The sequence below is a fragment of the Cricetulus griseus genome (assembly GCF_003668045.3).
Source record: "Cricetulus griseus strain 17A/GY chromosome 1 unlocalized genomic scaffold, alternate assembly CriGri-PICRH-1.0 chr1_1, whole genome shotgun sequence".
Taxonomy (NCBI): domain Eukaryota; kingdom Metazoa; phylum Chordata; class Mammalia; order Rodentia; family Cricetidae; genus Cricetulus; species Cricetulus griseus.
Window position 1 is genome coordinate 209,926,110 of NW_023276807.1, and position 21,978 is coordinate 209,948,087.

Consider the following 21,978-nt stretch of genomic DNA (forward strand, 5'->3'; position numbering starts at 1 on the left):
CTTCAAGACAAGACAGTCTGCAGAGGCTGCTGCAGGCCCTGGCATGAGCAGTGGTGACACCAAGCAAGCTCGGCTGGAGAGAGTTGTGGGCAGCAATTACTAGGTTTATTTACTAGGTGTTCATGTGTACACGGATACAAGAACATGTGAACCTAGCCACATGTATTCCCTGCCCTCGGGGTCTTCCATGCGTGTATATGCACAGCCCTCCCACCAGGCCCAGGCCCGAGACCCAGTGAACAGCTCCAGCATCAAGTCACACTGCAGTTTATTCAGCAACAGAATCTTTATGGTCCCGACCTTCCCAGCTACTGGCTGCCATTGTCCATGATCCCTATTTTAGGCATCGTCTGTTCAGGACTCTGGGGACCGAGGAGGGTAGGAGTCCTTAGGGTCTGGTGTCCATAGTCTGCCAAGCAGGCTCAACTGCAGCCCCCTACACCCTTGATAAGGCTGGCAGCTTCAGGGATCTGGCGGAAGAGGTTGCGAAGGGTGTCTAGCTCCTGGGTGAGCTGCTCCACACGGCTGCGCAGGCGTTCGTTTTCAGCCATGTACTCCAGCACCTTCTGCTGTGTCTCCATAATGCGCCTCTTGGCCTTGTCCCGGCTCTTGCGTACTGCAATGTTGTTGCGTTCGCGTCGCAGCCGGTACTCCAGGCTATCTTTGTTCACTGCCTTCTTGCCCTTGTGTGAGGGCCCAGCTGGGGAAGGTGCCTTGAGTAGGGGGCTGCAGGGAGGGGCAGCAGCAGCCACAGGGGCCTGGAGGGCAAGTCAGAGGGACAGAGAAGTGAGGGTCCATCAGCAGGCAAAATAGGGGCTGAGCAGGAATCCCAGCAGCAAGGGCACACTTGGGGCTTCCAAGGAATAGAGGGCTCCCAGGCCGCTCCCATCTCCCAGTCATTGCCCTTTCTCTGTGAAAGACGGGAACCCAGATGCACTTGGTATTTGGTTTGAGATCAAAGCTGTCTTTCATGCTCTCATTTTCTCTTAGGACACTTTCCTTTGGTTTGTCTGTTTTAAGTCTCCTGTTCTACAATTCTACAATCAGCAGTATTTCCTCTTCCAGAAGCACACAGCCGAGAAGCAAGAGAAGGGGTATATGGACCGCAGATTAGGGCAGAGCAGCTACCACAAGGTCTTCAGGACACAGTGGAGCTCGGAATTCACGGAGTGGGGAAGCGAGGCCGTGGAGTGGGCCGTTTTCACAGAGGAGCACCAAACATAGACTTGTTGGGTAAGCCCCATGTCAGAGTTCCCTCATCCAACCAACCATCTTGCTCCAACCCGGGGAGGAACCAAGGGAGAGCTGTCTTGGTCTTACCTTGAGGACGCGTAGAGGCTGGCCAGGTGCTGCCAGGGTCGGGGGAAGGTGCACTGCTGTCTGCCCACAGTGTGCCACTTGGTACTGCAGGGGATTGTAGCCGCCTCGGCTGGTACCTCGGCTGCCCTCTGGCCCACGGGGCTCCTCCTTCACGGCCACAGCCCTGGGGTCGTAGCTCCCTGGGTTACCGTAAATGCCAGGCCCCAAAGCCTTCCTATCTGGGCCAAACGTATGTGAGGGATAAGCAAATGGCCGAGGGTCAGCCGGCAGGTAGTGGGGGAACGAAGGGGTTCCTGGGCCCTTAAGGTTTCGGGCTTCAGGTGCTGGCTTCATGGCAAAGAGGTCAGAAAGTAGCTGCTCTTCCCCAGACTCGATGTAGGCAGATAGGTCGATGGAGGCCTCATGCTCACACATGTCCCCCAGCTCCCCGGGCCCAGCTCGACCCCCTGAGAACTCGAGTGGCTGCTGGCCACCCCGAGGCTCACACTCATAGTAGGTCCCGTGGGACATAGCCGTCCCGCCCCTTTGGCTCCCCGCCCCTGGGTCCTGTGCTGGGGCACTCCTTGGGATGAACGCTCAGCCTGCCCTCTCTTGATCTCCCCCGGCCCTAGAGTTGCCCTAGGTCTGACCTCTCTGGTCTTTTCTGTCCCCCACTCCTACGTGGCTTCTCTCCTCCTCCTCTGCTTCCTTTTCCTTCTGTAGTCAGAGCCTCTCCTTTCTTCCCTTTTCCCCTCTCTCCTTGGTGTGAGTCAGGGAGGGGCAGGGCACACCCCAGAGGGAGGGGTGCTTAGCAGTTAGGGCGCTCTTTGGTGAGGCCCCAGCCACAGTCCAGAAGTTGCTGTTTGGGAAAATGTCCCCTCTTGTCCTATTAGGTTAAGGGATTCCAACCCCTTGTCCAGGGTAGCTCCTCTGAGTGTCTGTCTTCCTCCAGCTTCCAGAAAGATCTGTGCAGAGTAGGGCACCAAGCCAGAGCCAGTAGAGAAAGCACTCCTCCAGTGCCAACTTGGTCTAAACTCCTCCCTTGAGCCATCTTCCTCCCTGTCCCCCCAAGTCCTGAACTCCACCTCCCCGGGGGGTAAGTCAGTTCCTTGTATAGCCCCACCTCCCACAGCATTCTCCCCAGTGTAGGCATCATTGTTTGAGGGTTTTGGGAAGTAGTAATAGATTCTAGGACCAAGCCTCCCCTGGCCCTAGCACAGGGCACACTCATTTGCTAGTTTTGAGACAGGGTCTCACTATGTAGTTCAGGCTGGCCTTGAACTCGCAGAGGTCTGCCCGCCTTTGCCTCCAGAGTGCAGCTTTATTAAGGGTCTTTGGCTTGGTCTTTGTACAGGGCTTGTTCACATGCTTCCCATCCTGGCTACCTCTAGCAGCCTGCCACAGTTTGCCTGGACATAGCTGAGGTTTCTGGTCAAGACATGGGCCCTGAACCTCACAGGCTGCTGCCCCAGAACAGACAGACAAGATCCATGGAGGCCCCAGTTGCTCCACCTTCACTGAAAGAGGCTCAGGCTGACCCCACCCCACACTGGCTAGAGGCTCTGCCTCCTACTTCCTGTGCTCTGGTGTGCATGCAGGCTCTGGAGCTCACTGTAGCTTCGTTTGCTGTCTTTCCTTCTGCATGACTGTTTTCTGACCTCTAGTGTGTCCACTTCCTCTTGTAAGCTTGAGAAGTCTTCTCTCTTGTCCTCACCTCTTCTTGGGGATGTCTCTGCGACCATAGGAGAAGCCTGTAGTTGCCTGACTGTTCTTCATTGTCCACTAATCCCCAAATTTCACTTTTCTTTTCCTTTTGGGAATGCCCTGCTCCCTAGTCAGAGGTATCTGTTGTGGTTCTGGTTTTCTAGAGCCCTTCAAGCAGGGCTCCAGGTTTAGTGGCAAGAAAACACGTAGAAATGAGAAATGTGTTTCCTTCCTTCCTTTCTCTCTTTTTTTCCTTTCTTTCTCCCCCCCCCTTTTTTTTGAGACAGGGTTTCTCTGTGTAGCCCTGGCTATCCTGGAACTTGCTCTGTAGACCAGGCTGGCCTCAAACTCAGAGATCCACCTGTCTCTGCCTCCCGAGTGCTGGGATTAAAGGTGTGTGCCCCCACTGCCTGACTCCTTTTTATTTGTTTAGGCTGAGGCTCCCTGTTTGCCTAGGCTGGCCTTGAACTCTCAGTCTTCCTGCTTCAGCCTCCCTAGAGCTGAGTTGACAGGTGTGACATCATACCTTCTTGTCTCTTTTATTACTAACATGTTCTGGGGAGAGGGACAGATTCTTTTTTCCTTTTCTTTTTCTTTTCTTTTTTTTCCAAGACAGGGTTTCTCTGTAGGTTTGGAGACTGTCCTGGAAATCACAGGACACATTTCTTTTTTAAATGTCTTTATTTTTTAAATTGTAGGGGTGTGTGTGCACGCACGTGTGTGCGTGTGCATGTGGGTATGTGCACACTTCGAGGTTTCCAGAAGATATCAGAAAGATATCTGGCTTCTCAAGTCAGAGATGTTAGATCTTCTGGCACTAAATTACAGGCTTCTGTGAGGCACCCAATATGGGTGCTTGGAGCCAAACTCAGGTCATCCGGAAGAGCAGTGAGTGCTCTTAACCACTGAGCCACCTCTCCTACCCTAAGAACCGAGTATTTTCTAAGCTGAGTATTCCAAGGGCCAGGTAACTATGAGGGGGTCACAGCAGGGGTAAGCTTGGATAGCATACATATGTCATTGAACACTAAAATAAAACTGCAAATGTAACTTGCCCACAAGTCAGACATTGTATCCTTGATAGAAACCTCCATGACATCTTCTCTAATGCCACAATTTGCCCCACATGTTCTGAGCACAGCCTGAATTATGGCCAAATATGCTTCCTCCAAAAGCCCTGGAGGAGCAGGATGAGAGCCACCCGTATCCTAGAAGCAGAGCACCAGAAGGGGGGGGGGGAGGCAATTTCTGCTTTTCATTCTACAGGTCCCTGACAAATAGATATCAAAGCTAAGAGATTTCAGTTTGGTGACCTGTCGTTATTGGCCACTAGGTGACGGTATTGGTTCCTAAATGAATACGTCCTAAATAGTTCGGCACTGCAATGGTTTGGAACCAGGTGGACAGCAGGGGGCAGCCTTTCTTAACCCTGACGCCAGCCCTGAAAGCTCAGCTCTGGGAAGCACCACGAGGAGGCTTAGGACTGGAGACTCGCAGTCAGGTAGCAATGGGGTGGGGAGGGCTAGGGGATTGGTGCCAGGACCTGACTCAAAGAGAAAATCTGTCCCTCTCCTTGACTGTGGAATAACGATAATGGGTTGGCCTGGTGTCATCTGATAAATTAATGCTTTTTTTCCATCGATGGAGCGTGCACTTTTTCATGCTGACCATTTTGCTGTGAGCCAAGTGGGAGAGGCAAAGCAGTATTTTTATCCTAATTTCATCGACAAGGAAAATAAGGAGAGGCTGAGCTATACACTAGCAGGAGGATGTTTTGTTGATCTCTGAAAGGGCTGCAGGCTTGTTCTTGAAATGGCCCTGGGGACAGAGGGATGGAGTAGGTGTTTATGAGTCAGGGAATCTTCCGCCTAGCTGGCTGCCACCAGTGGCGGGGGGAGGGGCGGCGGGGGGAGCTTCAAGGAAGCGCTGAACTCCCTCCGGGAGGTGTACAGATACAGCCAGCAGGAAATGAGGAGGTCTGCAGCTTGTGTCCCAGTGAAATTAGTGATGCAGGTGTCTGGACTGAAGGAGCTGGCGCTGCCTGCAGGCTGATAGCAGCGTTTCCTAGTAACTGAGGCATAAGTACCAGGGGTCCAGATAGGGTAGCCGGAGAAGGGGGTTGGGAAAGCAGGGAGTGAGGCGGGAAGGCAATGCCACTAAAGACTGGGAGGTCCTTACTGGGGGAAGGGGCGCTTCCAAGCTCAGCGGGATCATTTTCCTGTTGCTACCGCAGTTGCTACCTGTTTGCATTAACTAAAACAATGGGTGTATGTTATCTCAGTGACTCGTGACGGGAGTCTCTCCTGGACTGCCTCCGAGGCTTCCCCATAGGGCTGAGGATAAGCATGACTGTGAAGTCTCAAAGGAAAACCGGCTCAAATCTGGTCTCTGTCACCCACCAGCTCTCTGACCCTAGTCAAGCTACTTAATCGTTCTGTAAAATGGCAGTAGTAATGCCTGCCTCACGAGATTGTTTAAACTTTGAAAGTGATAACGTGTGTAAAGCCACGGACTCGGTGGATGCTGTCTCCTTCCTTTCTCCTGACCTCTCCACTGCTTTTACTCATGTCTCTAGAGCACTCACTCCTGCTGCCTTGGTGGTTACATTGACAAGCATTTTAAAAATCTGGGTTTTAAATAGCAGAAAACCCATGCGGGTGTGGTGGTGCATGCTTCTAATTCTAGCATTTGGAGAGGCAGAAGCAGGTGGATCTCTATGAATTTGAGGCCAGCCTGAAGTGAATTTCAGGTCAGTCCAGGGTACAATAGAGAGAAAACCCGGTCTCGAAAAACCAAAACAACAACAATAACAAAACCAAATAAATTTGTATTTCTTTAAGATTTATTTATTATTATTTTGGGGGAGGGGAGGTTGAGATAGGGGTTTTCTGTGCAGCCTTAGCTGTCTTGGAGTTCACTCTGTAGACCAGGCTAACCTCGAACTTTTTTACTTTTTAGACTTTTAAACTTGATCTCATGTATCTAGGTGTTTAGCCTGCATGTATGTATGTGTACCATGTGTGTGCCTGGTGCCCATGAAAGTCAGAAGAGGGGGGTCTGATCCCTTGGAACTGGAGGTAGGGGTGGTTGAGTAACCACATGGGTGCTGAAAACTGAACCTAGGTTCTCTGCAAGAGCTCTTAACCACCGAGGCACGTCTCTGTCCCACATTCATTTTAGAGGACAACTTGTAGGAGTCAGTTCTCTCCTTCTGCCCATGTGAATTTCAGGGAGTAAATGTCAATTGTCAGGCTTGGTGGTAAGCACCTTTATCATTGGAGTCATTCACTGGCTCTAGTTTTACCTTTTCTTTTTTTTTAAACAGGAACTCATGTAGCCTCGGCTTGCCTCAAGTTCACTATGCCGCTGAAAATGACTTTGAACTCATCGATCCTCCTGCCTCTCTCTTCCAAGTGGGATTACAAGCATGTGCCACCGTGCTTATCACCATCGTGACAACCTTTTTTCTTTTTCAGAGACAGGGTTTCTCTGTGTAGCCCTGGCTGTTCTGAAACTCACTCTGTAGACCAGGCTAGCCACAAACTCGTGGAGATCGACCTGCCTCTGCCTCCCGAGTGCTGGAATTAAAGGTGTGGGCCACCACTGCCCAGCTTTGACAACCTTTTAAATTTTATTTTTCCAAACTGGCATTTTGAGCACAAAAGCACCAGGTAGTGTACAGGCTCTGGAAATAGTTTTGCCAGACCCTGCCTGGGGTATCTCATGGTCCAGACTGGGAGCCCCACAGGGAGGGGGTCTTAATGTGCAGTGGATGGACAGAGAGATGGGTCAGCTACATTGATGTTTGTGTGACACATTCATGCCCACTACTCTCAGAGGCCAGAAGATGCTAGATCTCCTAGAACAGGAACTATAGACAATTTTAAGTTGTCATATGTGAGCTGGGAATTGAACTTTCTTTTTTTAAATGTTTTATTTATTTATTATATATAATACATTTTGCTTCCATGTATATCTGCACACCAGAAGAGGGCACCAGATCTCATAACAGATGGTTGTGAGCCACCATGTGGTTGCTGGAAATTGAACTCAGGACCTCTGGAAAAGCAGTCAGTGCTCTTAACCTCTGAGCCATCTCTCCAGCCCCATGGGAATTGAACTTTCATCTTCTGGAAGAGCAACTGGTGCTTTTAACTGCTGAGCCATTTCTCCAGCCTGGACTTTAAACTTTTGATTCAGTTTCCAAATGCTAGGATTCAGCCACCATGCCTTTCCTTCCTTCCTTCCTTCCTTCCTTCCTTCCTTCCTTCCTTCCATTCTTTCTGTTCTTTTTTTCTTTCCCGTGGTGGTACCTGGGATTGAACCCAGGGCCTCATTCATGCTTGGCAAACATTTTACCAATTGGCCTACATCCCTAGCTCCATTTTGCTCTTTGAGAATAGGCTGAGATACTTTGTTTTAATCCTTTCTATCATGGTGACCATGGTAAATTAAAAAGCTGTGTGAGAGAGAAAGACGCCTCTGAGAACAAGCTTCCAGACTGCCTGGAGTAAGGATAACCACAAGCTGGAGTGTTGATACCACACTAAGTCTTGTCGTGGAGGTGCCTGTGCCTCAGTTTCCCAGATGGTGAAGGGCAGTATCTTGCTGTTCACTCTCCTCCTCCCCACAGGTCCTTGCTCTGCCAGCAGAGCTGGCTCTGGAGTGAAGGTGCCCCAGGAGAGGTCGGAGGGACAGAAGCAAGGACTAGGTACACTCCCATCAACTTTTCAAAACACCAAGAGATCCCCAGCTGTCCTGGAACTTGCTACAGTGATCAGCCAGCCTTTGCCTATTGAGTGCTGGGATTAGAAGCACTTAACTCAAGTTAGATCCCTGAGATCCACATGGTGGAAAGAGAGAACTAACTCCTGCAAGTTGTTTGCGGACCTCCACACATGTACGTACACACACACACACACACACACACACACACACACACACACACACACAGTGTGCGAGCGCATGCGCGTGCACGCGCAAATTCCCAAGTAAGCACATAAGGTGATCTTAACTCCTCCTTTTGCCTAGTCCTGGCCCAGTAGTCATCGTTATCTTTCTCCCAGCAATTATGCTCGATGGTGCTTCTGCTTAGCTGGGTGAAAAATCCTCATCTTCCAACAGGCTCCCTGGACCCTCTGGGGCTCTCTCCACAGTGCACAAAGCTTTTACTGCCCATTTGGGGTATCACCGCCATCTTGCCTGGTGCTGTTCCCTGTACTATATCTCGATGATGGAGAGTGACGACCTCTACTTCCTACTTTGTCTCAGAATTTCAGGATGGTGCACGAGTGGGAACTCAGCAACCTGTCAAGACTCCACAGAGGTAGTTATCAGAGGGTACAGGTTCTGTGTCCCTGGCCCAGCTCAAAGGTATGGCAATCAAGGCTTTTAGGAACTGGAGGAACCTGGCAACCAAAGACTTCTGGATGAAGTAAAAATGTCCACTGACTCTGATTCAGAAGTCATCTGATTTTTTTCTTTTTCCGTTTTCTTTTAAGGATTTATTTATTTTATTATGTATACAGTGTTCTGTCTGCATGTATGTGTGTGCATCAGAAGAGGGCACCAGATTTCATTATAGATGGTTGTGAGTCACCATGCGCTTGTTGGGAATTGAACTCAGAACCTCTGGAAGAACAGCCAGTGCTCTTAACCTCTGAGCCATCTCTCTAGCTCCACCCCCTTTTTTTTCTTTTTTGATACAGGTTTTCTCTGTGTAGTTCTGGCTGTCCTGGAACTCGATCTGTAGACAAGGCTGGCCTGGAACTCAGAGATCCACCTGCTGCTGCCTCCTGAGTGCTGGGACCAAAGGCGTGGGCTAATACCGCCTGGTGGTCAACTGATTATTAACATGATCACTTCATTTCCATTTAAAATTTTATTACTTGAAAAGAAAACACTCCACAGCACAAACCAATAAAACTTAAAACCTAAATGAGCTCAGTGACAGATTATTAAGGTTCTAGCTCTGCCCCCCAAACCTATACATTAAAAAATCCAAAAGAAATAGAAATGCCAGCTTCAAAAATATTTATCCAAAAAGTAAGGCATCACTTTAAAAAAAGATAATAATTCAAGGAGGGGGAGTGAGAGGCTGGCGGAATGAGAAGGAAGGGATTGAGGGGTGGTCCCTGGTCCTGAACTACAGCCTGAACAGTACTCTGAAGGGCCATAATTCAGCCCAAACCCAGTCTCTCACCCGTTAAGAGTTAGGCGAGCTAGGTGAGAAGTTAGGACACGGGCCAGGCAAAGGCCCCGGGGTTTTCCAGTTTGAGTAGATGGAATGGGGGTCGGAGTCCTGCTTTGCGATTAAAGGAAAGGATCCTGTCCTAGCAGAGCAGGTGTGGGGCTGCCAGGACAAGGCAAACACTGTTACTTCCGGGGAGCACGTCAGCAGCTCTCATGGAAGGGGCTTTTCTGAGGTCTCCAAAGGGAGAGCCATTCTGTCACTGTCCTTCCATCTTGTCCCAAATGGGATAGAAGGATGGTGGTGGGATCATTTGAGTTGGGAGATGGGAGAGGAACTAGCCTTCAGACATCCCCCCAACATGGTCTCCCCAGGGTGAGGGTGAGCACCTCTGGGTAGGGGGAAGCACTCTTCCTTCCAGGGAAGGCATTTAATACTAGGACTGTCCTGAAGGGTAGAACTAGAGAGCATTTTTAGGCTCAGTTCTTGGGGGGTGGGGGAGATGACTTAAGGCTGGTTTGACTCTTAATTTCAGGCCTGAAGGGCTTGGCTTCCAGCGTGGTCCTTGAGCCAAGGTCCAGGGGAGAAAAAGGGTGAGGGTGGCCGGCAGTGCTTGTGGGCGGGAAGAGCTGCTGGGATCGTGAGAGAGCCACTGCTCTCTCACACAGGAGGGGAAGTGTAGCTGAGTCGTTTTGCCCTTTAAAGAGAGATAGATGTCTGTTAGACTGAACTTAAGAAGTCTTTCTGGCTTCAGGGAGCTTTGGCACCACAGGGGGACAGGAAGCAGGAGCAGGGCAGGGCTTGGTGTCAGCAGTCTGAGCCTTCCCCTATGTATTCCACAAGCTTGTCTTAGAGCTGGGGATAGGGTGGTCCTCCTTCTTGGTCCTTAGCTCAGTGAGGAGGAGGCATCCTGAAAGGGAAGTTTCTGGGCAGGGGCCTACGCTGGGCAGTGGAGTGGTAGTGGTACAGGGTGGAGAAGTGAACCCTCTGCCTTTTGGATCCCTAGTGAGTGAAGAGGCATTTGAATCTCTCCAGTGAGTGGTGACACTTGTGTTTGATTTGTCTTCTCCAACCAACTCACTGTGGCTGCTACCTCCTTCCCAACCTGGGCTCAGAACTAGGGAGAAGACACAGTAGTGAGCCCATGTTTCTTAGAGGCACCTAAAGAGCATGGGTCCAGGAGGGAGGGTCTTGTAGGGAACCCACGGCACCTTCAGTCTCCTCTAATCCTTGGAGTGTGTGCAGGCCCGGGTACACTGACCTTGACCGTGGGCCTTGGGGCTGGAAGCAGTTCTTTGGGTACTGTGTGTCACCATGGACACCCAGGTCTTGCCCCTGCCTGACAGAAGTCTAGGTGTAGGTGTGTGTGTGTGTGTGTGTGTGTGTGTGTGTGTGTGTGTGTGTGTGTGTGTGTGTGTGTGTTGGGGACCTAGGCAGGGATGCAGGGCAGAAAGGATGAAGGAGGGAGTGGTCAGGTAAAGGGATGGCAGTCCTCAGGGCTACGGCTGTTCCTCAGAGTCCTGGTCCTTGACAGGAGTAGGCTGGAAGATGGGCTTCTGCTGTTCCTCCTCCATGTCATCGATTGCTTCCTCTGCCCCTGAGTCCCCTTCCACCTGGGGATACACGACCACACACATCTTCTGGCTCACTAGGGTTATTGCTTCTGTGGGAGGGACCAATATAGAAACAAGGTCATTGCTTGGTAAGCTGCTGAACCCATAGTCAGATCACCTCTGGCCAGCTCTTTCACCTCAGCTTCTACCTCAGGATAGCCAGTGACTTTTGGAGAATGGCTTGCCCATGTCCTGCATTTTCTGATGGCTACCTCTCATTTACCAAGACTCTAGCCTTCCACTGACTCCCCTGCCCCCATTCCAGGTTCTCTACCGGTCACCAGTAAGCCTGTAGTGGAACTGATAGATGGCTGGTAGGCTGCCCCAGGTCTGTCTGGGGATGCCAGCTGGTCTTTGGAAGACATCTATCATTCCTGGCCCTGAATCAGGAGCCCTGTGGACTCAAGTGAAGGTAAACCTTGACTTTCTGATTCTGGTAGGGCTCTTCTGATTCTGCTGTGTATCTTCCCAAGAGGCCCTCTCTCTAGCCATCACTTACCAATGACGTCATTGAAACACTTGGGTTTGTGTTGCCAGTAGACACCCAGGAAATAGACAGGTACTCCTGTCAGCATGATAGCCAGGCCAATGCCGCACACCACTGGCTCTGACCACAGGCTGAAGATCAGCAGGAAGGCCCAGAACAGCAAGTAGATGATGGGAAACAGCAGACTGATCTGTGGGACAGAGGTACTGTGATACATGTGGCTCCTAGTGTCCCTCAGGATGAGGGTGCCCTCTCTCTTCTTCATTCTCATTCTTGAGGGCAATGGCTGTGCTTCACTCAGCTCTGTGTCCCAGACTTTAGGCTCTTATAGACGCTATATCAGCAGATGTTGATGAAATAGGGCAGCGGGATAGGGAAGTAAGGCTATTTATTGTTCAGGTCCCTCCCAGGTGAGCTCAGATAAGACCTCATGACTCAATATAAGTGTCTGTGGCAGCCAGAGAAGCTCAGGGGATTGAGAAGCTGGTCAGGATGGTAGTGTCCATTTGCAGAGGTCTCCAGGAAGGGGAGAGGCAGGAAGCAAATGACCTGGATCTGCTTTGGCTTTTATCTTCACACCCACTTCCAGACCAGGTCTCATCTGGATTCACCACTGCAATGCTCATCCCCTCACACTAGGATCAGCCTCAATTTATTTCACTCAAGCCATGGGAGAAGAGAAAGCTGCTTAGTCCCAGGAAGCCAACAGGGCACAAGGTAGCCTAGAACCTGGACTGCATTTTGTCCAGAAGGAAACACTGGCTCCACAGGTGCATGTAAGCCGTACCTTTGACGGTCTTCCTGATCTAGGGGCAGCTGCTCAAGCTGCCTACCTCCCTGTGTGCTCCTCTCAGAATGGGGAGATGACTTCATCTACCTCTCCATTCCTCTAGGAGGTTTTCTAGGAGCGGGAGGAAAGTGGCAGTGAAAACATCAGAGAGATCCAGAGACCACCTTCTTTCTCAGACAGAAGAATCTTCTAGAAGTATCCTGTTTTTAGAACAGGATTCTCAAATAGCTCCAGGTTCTATTCAGTTACCAAAGAACTCTGCACTCCAGTATGCCTTGTTTTGAGCAGTCTCAGAACAGACAATATCAGGTTTTTTTTGTTTTTGTTTTTGTTTTTGGTTTGTTTTCAGTAGCAACCACTAAGTTCACTGAGTCTCCTACTGTGTGTGTAGTCTTGGGAGTTTGAAAAGCAAGGACTATAGACATAGACTGGAAAGCTTCAAGAAAGAGGAGGTGCTTGAGAGCTAGTTGGATATCGGTTAGAATTTAAACAAGCAGGCAGAGGAGACTCACTTTGGAACAGACACATAGTGTAGTGAACCCTGATACTGGAGGAAGAGGGCAGGCAAGAGAACCCTAAAAAGCACCCAGAGTGTAAGATTTAAGAGTGGAGAAAGGAAATAGCTGTCCTATTCACACATGACCAAGAGCCGCAATGATTCGAAGCCCTGCATTGCACTAGAGGCAGTGGAAAAGGGAAGGGAGTCCTCTCACCTTGATGGGCCGAGGGATGTCAGGCTTCTTCCAGCGAAGGACTATCTGTCCCGCAACCGTAACCCCGTAGAACAGGTAGTTGATAAAGCCCACGTAGTTGATGAGTGTGTACATGTCACTGGTGACCAGCATCAGCAGTGTGGAGATGCACTGGAGAAAAATGAGAGTGAAGGAAAGAGACTGGGTTAGAGGATGATCTACCCTTCCAGGCCAGGCGTGCTGTTTATAGTGGACATCCCAAGAGGGGGACTTCACAGCCACCTAGAGTAGCCAAGGATGGACTATACCTTTATTGCCAGGAACTTCTCTCTGCCTTTTTTTTTTTTTTTTGAGATAAGGTCTCTCTATGTAGCCCTGGCTGTCCTAGAACTTGCTATGTAAACCAGGCTGGCCTCAAATTCAGAGATCTGCTTGCCTCTGCCTCCTGGGTGCTGGGATTGCAGTCCATCACTTCTGACTAAGAACGTCTTTCTTATTACAGGGATAAAATCAAAGTATGTAACCACTGTTATGGAGTGGGGGAGTAACCATTCAGAATGGGTGCCCAGATTGGCTATGCTGGTGTGACTAGGCTCTGGGCCACCCTCATCTCACCATATTCACTTCCGATTATGGCTCAAACTAATCAGTTTCTTTTTGTTCTTTTGACCCCTTAGGGAGATCATTAGCTGATAAGTAAGGCTTTATTCTTATTATTGTCACTTTCTCTTGGCTGAGTAATCTAATTTACTCTTCTCTTTAGCCAGGCGATGGTGGAGTACACCTTTAATCCCAGCACTGGAGAGAAGGCAGGCGGATCTCTATAAGATCTGAGGACAACCTGGTCTACAGAGTGACTGGACAGCCAGGGCTACACAGAGAAACCATGTCTTGAAAAACCTAGGGGAAGAGGAGATTAAACAGTAACATATAGTAACAATAGCCAAATAGCATTCTACAAATACAAACTCATTTAAATCTATAAGATCCCTATGAGGTTTTCTCAATGGAAGTGGCTTTCCAACTTCAAAGTCACCTCTGTGTCTCTCTTGGAATGCACTATTGAGGAGAGGCACTATGCATGCCTCTGAGCACCAGTTTCTCCATACCTGACAGCAGATAAGGCCTCAGATACAGTCAGCCTTAGTGTCCAAGCAGCTGTGAGAAACATCCACTACTAATTATGCACTAGAAGCCACCCTGGATAATCTGTGAAGGCCAATGAGGCTTAGTTCTCCCGTTGGATCTGATGGTAACTGGATTTTAGTGGGTGAACAGGTCATATTCTCACTGTACCTGCCTTGTAGTCATAGAACTGCAACTCACAGCTGAGAAAAAGCCATGTGACTCACGGAAAATACTGTCCTCCGTCTCTTTCTGCAACTGTCCTAACAAGATGACCTTCATTCTGTATCTGCACATTCTGGAATTCTCACAGTGAGCTCCATTACCTTGACTACTGACCACCTCCCTTGGGGATCAAAGTAAATTTGTTTTTATTGTTTTGAGACTGGGTCTCTCTTCTTAGCCCTGGTTGGCCTGGGACTTGTTACAGAGCTGGCTTCAAATTCAGGAAATCTGCCTGCCTCTGCCTCCCGAGTGATGGGATTAATGGTGTGAGCCACCATGTCTGGCTCAAAGTAATTTGTAATGTTTTATCCCAGGATTTAAAAGGAAAATAAAATTAATTCAAAAAATCTATTGAGGACAAGTCTTTGCTTCTTCCTTTAACTCTCTAGAGTCGTGATTCTCAACCTTCCTAGTACTGTGACCCTTTAATACAGTTCCTCATGTTGGGGTGACGCCTAATGATAAAATTATTTTCGTTGTTACTTCATAACTGTAATTTTGCTACTGTTATGAATTGCAATGTAAATATCTGATATGCAACCCCGTGGGGGTCGTGACCCACAGGTTGAGAATTGCTACTGTAAATGATTCTGTGCTTTTTTGACTCCATTTCCTTTCCCCACCTTCAATTTATGAGTTTTCCTCTGTCTGTAACTTTTCTTTTCACATGTGCCCTGAACTAGATTTATTTTGATGGCATTTTCCAAGAGGCAGGGAGTGGTAGTGGTGAGCATGTGCTGTGACTAGCTGAAGGAGAAGCCTCAACACTGTACCCTTGTAGCAGGTGCCAGTAAGGCCAATAACAGAGACATGCGTTCGTGAGGCTGTGGTATCCCATGTCTTTTTAGTCTGACTCAATAGGACAGGAGACTGAAATCGAGCCAGCCTGAGAGTTGTGGGTGTTTTAGCCTGGGATCGTTTCTAATTATATCTCTTGACATTCACAGAGCATTGGCGGCACGTGCAGGCTTAGCTGGGGTTTACTGAAATGCAGAGCTCCACCAGAAGGGGGACAGGTGTGTGTGTGTGTGTGTGTGTGTGTGTGTGTGTGTGTGTGTGTGCGCGCCCATGTGCGGGCAGAGAGTGTGAATCTCAGTCATGACTAGGCATAAAGCGAGGGGAAGGATCTGTGGGAGGCCAGCAGTGGCAGGGGACCTTACTGTGAAGAGCAGTGCTGGGATTGGGGTGCAGCGTTTCACGTGGATCATGGCCAACACGCTGGGAAGGTGGCCTTCTCTGGCTCCAGCAAAGAACAGCCTGGCAAGGAGAAAAGTAGGTCAGCCTGGGATAGCCTGGGAACCACTAAGCCTAGGCTCTCTCATCCATGCCCACCTTTGGCCCACACAGTGGCATCCTCCACCAGCCAGGACTTGCCTTTGTGCCACGCTTTCCAGCCCACTAGTCACAGGACCTATGTTCACAAATGCAGGCACAGGCAGACCAGAGGCAGCCAGTGGGCAGGTGGACGGATATTAGGCATGTCAACACTGAGAGTATGATCTGGCCGGCTCAGGGCAATGCACAGTCATTCCGAATCATTCCCATGTTTCAACGCTACAGCTTGAACAGCTTCCCTGCCCTTATTATTTCATTTTTGGTTCTTTGAGACACATTCTCATGCCGTCTATGTGACCCTGAACTTCCCCGTAGCAAAGACAGGCTTAGAATTCCTCCCGCCTCCATTTCCTGAATACCGGCATTAGGCCTGTCCCTTTGCCTGGCTATGCTTCTCCTTTACATGAGAGCCTTCTGACGCTCAAGGGCTACTGATTCCCTTGCACACAGCTCTGAGCTAGCTGTGTAACCAGTTCGAGAGTAACCAGATCGAGTGCTAGGATAGGCTCCAAAGCTACACAGAGAAACCCTGTCTCGAAAAAACAAAACAAACAAACAAACAAACAAACAAAAATCCTTGTGAGGATGGAGAGGGGCCATGGGCTGCAAAAGGACAGGTGGGACCTGGGAGAGTCAGTAAAAGTCTGGGGTTATCTTCTTTGGTGTCTATAACCATCACAACTTATCAATCACACTTAAAGTTTGTGCATTTTACTGTATATACATAGCACTTAAAATTTGTACCCTTAGAACTACTCATTCTATTCCCAAGAAGCCTTCTTTAGAAAAACAAAAATTGAGAGGTACTGAAAGGTACGTACACAAAAAGGCTCTGGCAGTGAGCCAAACAGCAAATGACCTCCATGCTTAAAATCATGAGAGTGGCTAAAGAAATTAGGATATATGTGTAATTGTGAAGTAAAGAAAAATCATGTCTTTTAAAGAATTTTCTTTATTTTTGTTTCATGTGCATGGGTATTTGTCTGAATGTGTGTCTGTGCACCATGTGCAGGCAGTGTTGGTGGAGGCCAGAGGAAGGAGGCAGATCGTTACAGATGGTTGAGCCGCCGTGTGGGTGCTGGGAGTTGAATCTGGGCCATCTCTTTAGCCCTCAAAATCATGTTTCTGAAGAAAATGATTCTGTGACAGCATGCTCACAATATAACATCAAACAAAAATACAGTCTACAAAACTGTGATCCTGAGCCGAGGGTAGTGACATATGCCTTTGAACCCAGCACATCAAGCCTGAGAGGGAGGATTTCCAGTTTGAGGTTAGCCTTATATGATGAGACCCTGTCTCACAAACGGGGAGGAGGCTAGAGGGCTGGCTCATTGGTTAAGAGCACTTGTTGCTCTTGCAGAGGAACTTAGTTCAATTCCCAGCATCCACATGGTGGCTCACAACCACTTACAATTCCAGTTTCAGGGGGACCTGACACCCTTTTCTGATTCTGTGGGTGCTAGGCATGCACACGGTGCTCAGACATAATGTGCAGTCAAAGGGCATACATATTAAAAAGCAATAATCTAATTATTAATTAAAAGTAATAATCTAAAAATAGGGGGTGGTTATACGCCTTTAGGAGGGGAAGGAGATAGTGGGGACAACAGAGACATAGAGATAGACACAGAGAGCATAACATTAAAGCGGCCCCTTCCTTCCTTCTTTCCTTTCTCTTTATGCTTCTTCCAAACAAAACAACCCACCACTGCCAGCAGTCCTTTACATATTAGCATTCATAATTTGTTTTCTTTAAAAGTTTTGATTTCACTTATTTACTTTGTTTGTTTGTTTGTGTCTATGGCACACTTGTGGAGGTCAAATGACAACTTGTAGGAGTCAGTTCTCCCCTTCTACCCCTGAATTGGGTTCCTGAGGGTCAAACTCAGGTCATTAGGCTTGGAAGTATTGCCTTTACCTGTGGAGCCATCTACTTTTACTTTTCTCTAGGTGGTCCCCAGTGGATGAGAGGAAGGTGACAGACAGTGTGACAGTGCACAGGCTGTTGCTGTTTGTAGCCCAGGCTGGCCTGGAAGTCTTGGACTCTTGATTTAGCCTTCTGAGGTCTGACATCAGAGGTATGTGCCCCCATACCTGGTACAGACTGGGGATTCTAAGAGAGCTGCCACTCCATGCTTTGTATACAGGGAAGAATGGTGCTAACAGCAGCTGCTCAGAGGAGCGGGAGCTGACTGTGACTCCAAGGACCCACAAGCAGGTGTCACCATGAACTATTCAGGCCAGCTTCCCTAATTTCATGCAGACACATGCAGCCCCTCCCTCCCTTCTTCCATGCTATGGTCTTTTCCAGCCAGCCCAGTGTCATGCACTAGATTGAGCCTAGGGGACTCTGTAGGCTTCATCATGCACATATCCAGGCTCTCATTCATATCCTCCTCCCATACAACCAGGACCAAGTGTAACTGTCCAGGTCCAACAGCCCCATGTCAGGTTCACAAGCTAGGAGACAAAGGAGAGTATGATGGCTCTAAGTAACACACACACACACACACACACCACACACACACACACACACACACACTGCTTGCTCAGCAAGGACCATCTAAATTCAAACTAAGACATAGAAGGATGAAAGAGTGGAGGGAAGTAAGGATGAGAGAAGAAAGTAGTATTTGAGCAGAGGTGGCCTGGGAAGGGAGGCCGTTCCTCTGGCGTCTCCTGCATGCACACACGACTATGCTCATGCACGCAGACCACTGTGTGGCATGCCTGAGGGACAAACCCCAAACTAAAGCGACTGTAGCCAGCCACTCTCCTCCAACAGATCCCAGGGAGCCTCCTGGGTCACTGCTCTTCCACTGCTCGCCCTCTGCTAGGGCCTCCAGGTGGCCACGGCTCCTGTGTTACATGCACACGAGGTTGCTAGGGGTGAGTGTGCGTCCTCCTCTTTATTGCTCTGGATCCTGAAAACATGGAAGTCTCTGTCATCTCACAGGAACTTCTCTGTGATGCGACAGGTGGCTTGGGAAACAGCTGAGCCCAGACTTGTCTTTTGAATAGGATTGTGCTCCTAGGGCACAGAAAACCTACGGGCCACACAAATAGTAACCCTTTGACAGCCATTCTAGAGATGGCAGGAAGGGACATAAAAGAGGGGCCTGATCCCTGGATAGACAGAAGGAAGCCTCCAGAGCCCACTTACATTTCTGGCTTCCCAATTCTGGGTTGTGGTTGTGGCTACTGGATCTCTCACTGACAAAAGTTTCCTTTCTGCTCTTCCCTATCCAATCTGTGACAGCCTCTGCCTCTTGAGTAGGGAGTAGTCCTACATCCCAGGGATCTCATCCCAGGCGGAGTCTGGCTCCAGACATCCATGAGAGGCCAGATCCAGAGGCTTCAAGTATAAGAACCCTTCCAGGTCCCTTTCAAAATAGGGTTTCTTCTGGACAGTAGTTGACAAGGGGGGAAGCAGATTCTAGGAATGTAGTCAAGATACAATCCTGCTGCCAAAACAAGGCGGCTGCCACCTGCGCACTGCAGATTGTAGGTCACCCTGCGAACAGTAGACCCTCCCCTAAGCACACACACTGACATGCAATACTCCTGCAAAGCTACCACCGAGGAGGTTGCATAGACCCCTGCTGAAGACAAATTCATCAAATACACACAAGCAATGGAGGCAGAAAAGTGGCCCGGGAAGGGCCAGGGAAAACACTCACCGGGAGGAGGTGAAGAGCGAGCCGTTGACTCCTCCGAATGTGGACAGGGCAACGGAAATGGGCATGATCCAAGCCATGACCCCTAGAAGCTTCTCTCCAAAAGTCTGGGGAAGAAGACAAGACGTGAATTACGAGAAAGAGACCTATTCCAGCTTGCTCCTCACTTCCGGTGTGCCTGTCTCCCATCTACCCTGCTGATCCTCTCTGAGAACCCGGGTCCAGACTACCATGCTGCAGGGGCAGCTACACATCAGGAACACGTGCTGTGGGCTAATTAACTCAGAGGGCCAGGGTATGGTGGTGATAACAGCAATGAACACTTATCCTTCATTACAAATGGGGAAACTGAGTCCCTTAGTGATCTACAGCTTACCTCAGATCATACACTGGGGCAATGGAGGGGTCAAGATTGGAGGCCAGGTGCTGTAAGTCTAGCCTGTGTACACTACAGAGTTCTCTGTACATGGAGGTACACAGACTTAAGGGTCAGATTCGAATTCAAATCCCAATACCACCTTGAACAGGCTTGCGTGTGTGTGTGTGTGTGTGTGTGTGTGTGTGTGTGTGTGTGTGGTTGTGTGTGTGTGTGCTAGGGATCAAGCACAGGATCTCACTTGTACTAGGCAAGTACTCTACCACTGAACTATTCTCTCTTGGCCCTGAGTTTGTTATTCTTGAGCCTTGGTTTTCTATCTACAGAACAGGAATGAACCCAAGTTAGAGTTTCTAAAGTCACAGAGGCAGGTTCTGTTGGTAGGAAAATAAAGACTGGCTAGTTTCTCTAGCTGACAAGGGCATGGTTCTGAAATTGTCGATGGGCCCTCATGTACATATACATGTGTACATAAAGTTTAGGGGACCACCTTTTCTGGAGTCTCTGAGCCAGGCTTATAGTATGAGCCAGGGAGGTGATATCTAGAACAGATGTCCTGTTGCGCATGGGAGGCTGCAGGATTTAAGAGTAGATGGCCACAGGAGATGGCAGGGCATCTTTATTTTCAAAGATGAGACGAGAGATGGCAGTGTTTGGTTTGAAGCTAGGTGAAGATATAGCATGGCTCCTAGGCCTACCTCAGATATTAGGGCTTTGTGATCTCTTTGCCCAAAGAGCATAAGTCACTCTGATTTCTGAATTATTTGCTGGTGTGTGTGTGTGTGTGTGTGTGTGTGTGTGTGTGTGTGTGTGTGTGTGTGATGCTGGGGATGGAACACAGGGCCTTGCTTATTCTGGCAAGCACTGAGAACATCAGAGAAAGAAGGACAGAGAATCAGTGTGTCTTGTGCAAGCATATGTCTCTGTGAAGAGCGGTCTGTCTTCTTACATAACCTGAATGCTTAGAGTGCCCTAGAGCAGGAGTCAGTGAACTTGTTCTGCAAAACATTAGATATTTCAACACCAAAAGCCATATAGACTCTGTGGCAACTTCTCAGGTAGCCATGGTAGCTGTTTTGGAACTAACCCAGCCATTGGTTTGCTCCCAGGCTCTTGAAGGACACGTGTAAATTTGACCCTGAGGAGGTGGATGACTTTCAATTCTATAAGGCACTGGATCAGGGAAAAGCAAGTGGGCTAAGTTGGCAGGTCAATATCAGTGTCCTGGGTCTGGGACCCAGAGTGATTTCTTACCACAGCGACTGCATTTGAGGCCAGCAGCTCCTGGGGGGACATTGCAGTGACATACGCGACATTGGCAAAGACATACACAAATGTGACCAGTGGGATGGAGATGAAGATGGCTCTGGGAAGGTTCCTGTAGAGGGAGAGGAGGTGAGAGGGAAGCCCATACCAGGGATGTGTTCTGCTAGGGGACCTCATGAGCCTAGACTTGCAGCTTCTTGGCCCTTCCTCTCTCTGGGAGGCAGGTTTGACTCGGGTGGGGCAGGATTACTTAGAGGAAATGGAACAGCTTAGACTACTTATCTCTTCTTGACTTAGATCTGGACCATGCATGCTTTCTGCTGCTTTAAGACATAAGGTTGGGCCTGGCCCCCAACAGCTACAACTCCGAGACTTCTGGGGCAGCTCCTCCTCTACAGCCACCACGCCAGCCTGCACAGCTTTCTGTTTTTCTTCTTTTTTGGTTTTCCAAGACACAGTTTCTCTGTGTAGCCCTGGTTGTCCTGGAACTCACTATAGACTAGGCTGGCCTGGAACTCACAGATTTGCCTGCCTCTGCCTCCTAAGTGTGTGCCACCACTGACCAGGCCAGCTTTGCGATTTTTTGCTTGCCTTAGGAAAGTCAGCGAACCCTTTCTCTTCTCTTAGCAAGGCAGACAGTAAATGGTTCAAATTCCTGGGAAATGAACTGCTCCTTCATGGAAGGGCAGGACAGGTCCAGGACAGGGGCAAGAGATGGATCTATGTTCCCTTTCCCCAGGATGGGCACTGTGTGGCCTAAGGTGACTGGAAGAGCTGGCCTCTCCACTCACTTGTAAGGGTCCACAAGCTCCTCAGTCACGTAATTAAGGAAGTTCCAGCCTCCGTAGGCAAAGGAGCCCTGCAGGAAAGCCAGAGCGATGAGGCCGATGTCAGGTTCTTGGAAGTTCTCAAATGCATTCTTTGGCTCCAGCCAAAAGAACTCTCCTGTGGGCACAACAGGCAGGAGGCTGCTCAGAAAGGTGAGCTCAGGCTAGCCCCTGGCCACCCCTCCCCTGTGGTGATATACCCACTCCTTGTCTGTTCTTCAGCAAGCCGCTGTGTGAGAGAGGAGAGGTAAGAGGAGTGGGAAAATCCAGGTCCAGGACTTCTCGGACCCTGGCACCTCAGAACCACGAGTCCAAACAAGGGTTCAGGTTCAAAGCACATTTCAGAATGTCCTTTTTATTTTTATTTTA

The 21,978-nt window shown here is 49.3% G+C and overlaps 2 protein-coding genes across 3 annotated transcripts in view; both read right to left on the minus strand.

Annotated features, from left to right (window-relative positions):
* Positions 1-251: 251 nt before the first annotated feature.
* Positions 252-2,380, minus strand: Cebpe (CCAAT enhancer binding protein epsilon). The gene is made up of 2 exons (XM_027390625.2): positions 1,321-2,380; positions 252-758 (listed from the first exon to the last, which is right to left on the minus strand). Exons 1-2 carry the CDS (start codon positions 1,828-1,830, stop codon positions 423-425), a joined length of 846 nt encoding a protein of 281 aa, XP_027246426.1. The 5' UTR covers positions 1,831-2,380; the 3' UTR covers positions 252-422.
* Positions 2,381-10,622: 8,242 nt separating this feature from the next.
* Slc7a8 (solute carrier family 7 member 8) overlaps positions 10,623-21,978 on the minus strand; it is a 55,106-nt gene continuing 43,750 nt past the window's right edge. The window contains exons 5-11 of one of the 2 annotated variants that reach the window (XM_027390622.2): positions 21,574-21,727; positions 20,771-20,894; positions 19,144-19,247; positions 15,286-15,382; positions 12,797-12,946; positions 11,306-11,483; positions 10,623-10,856 (exon numbers count right to left, since the gene is read on the minus strand). In XM_027390622.2, coding sequence (XP_027246423.1) covers positions 10,693-10,856; positions 11,306-11,483; positions 12,797-12,946; positions 15,286-15,382; positions 19,144-19,247; positions 20,771-20,894; positions 21,574-21,727 — 971 coding nt within the window. In that variant the 3' untranslated portion in view covers positions 10,623-10,692. The remainder of the gene's footprint in view (positions 10,857-11,305; positions 11,484-12,796; positions 12,947-15,285; positions 15,383-19,143; positions 19,248-20,770; positions 20,895-21,573; positions 21,728-21,978) is intronic. The other variant, XM_027390623.2, reaches the window with a different exon arrangement.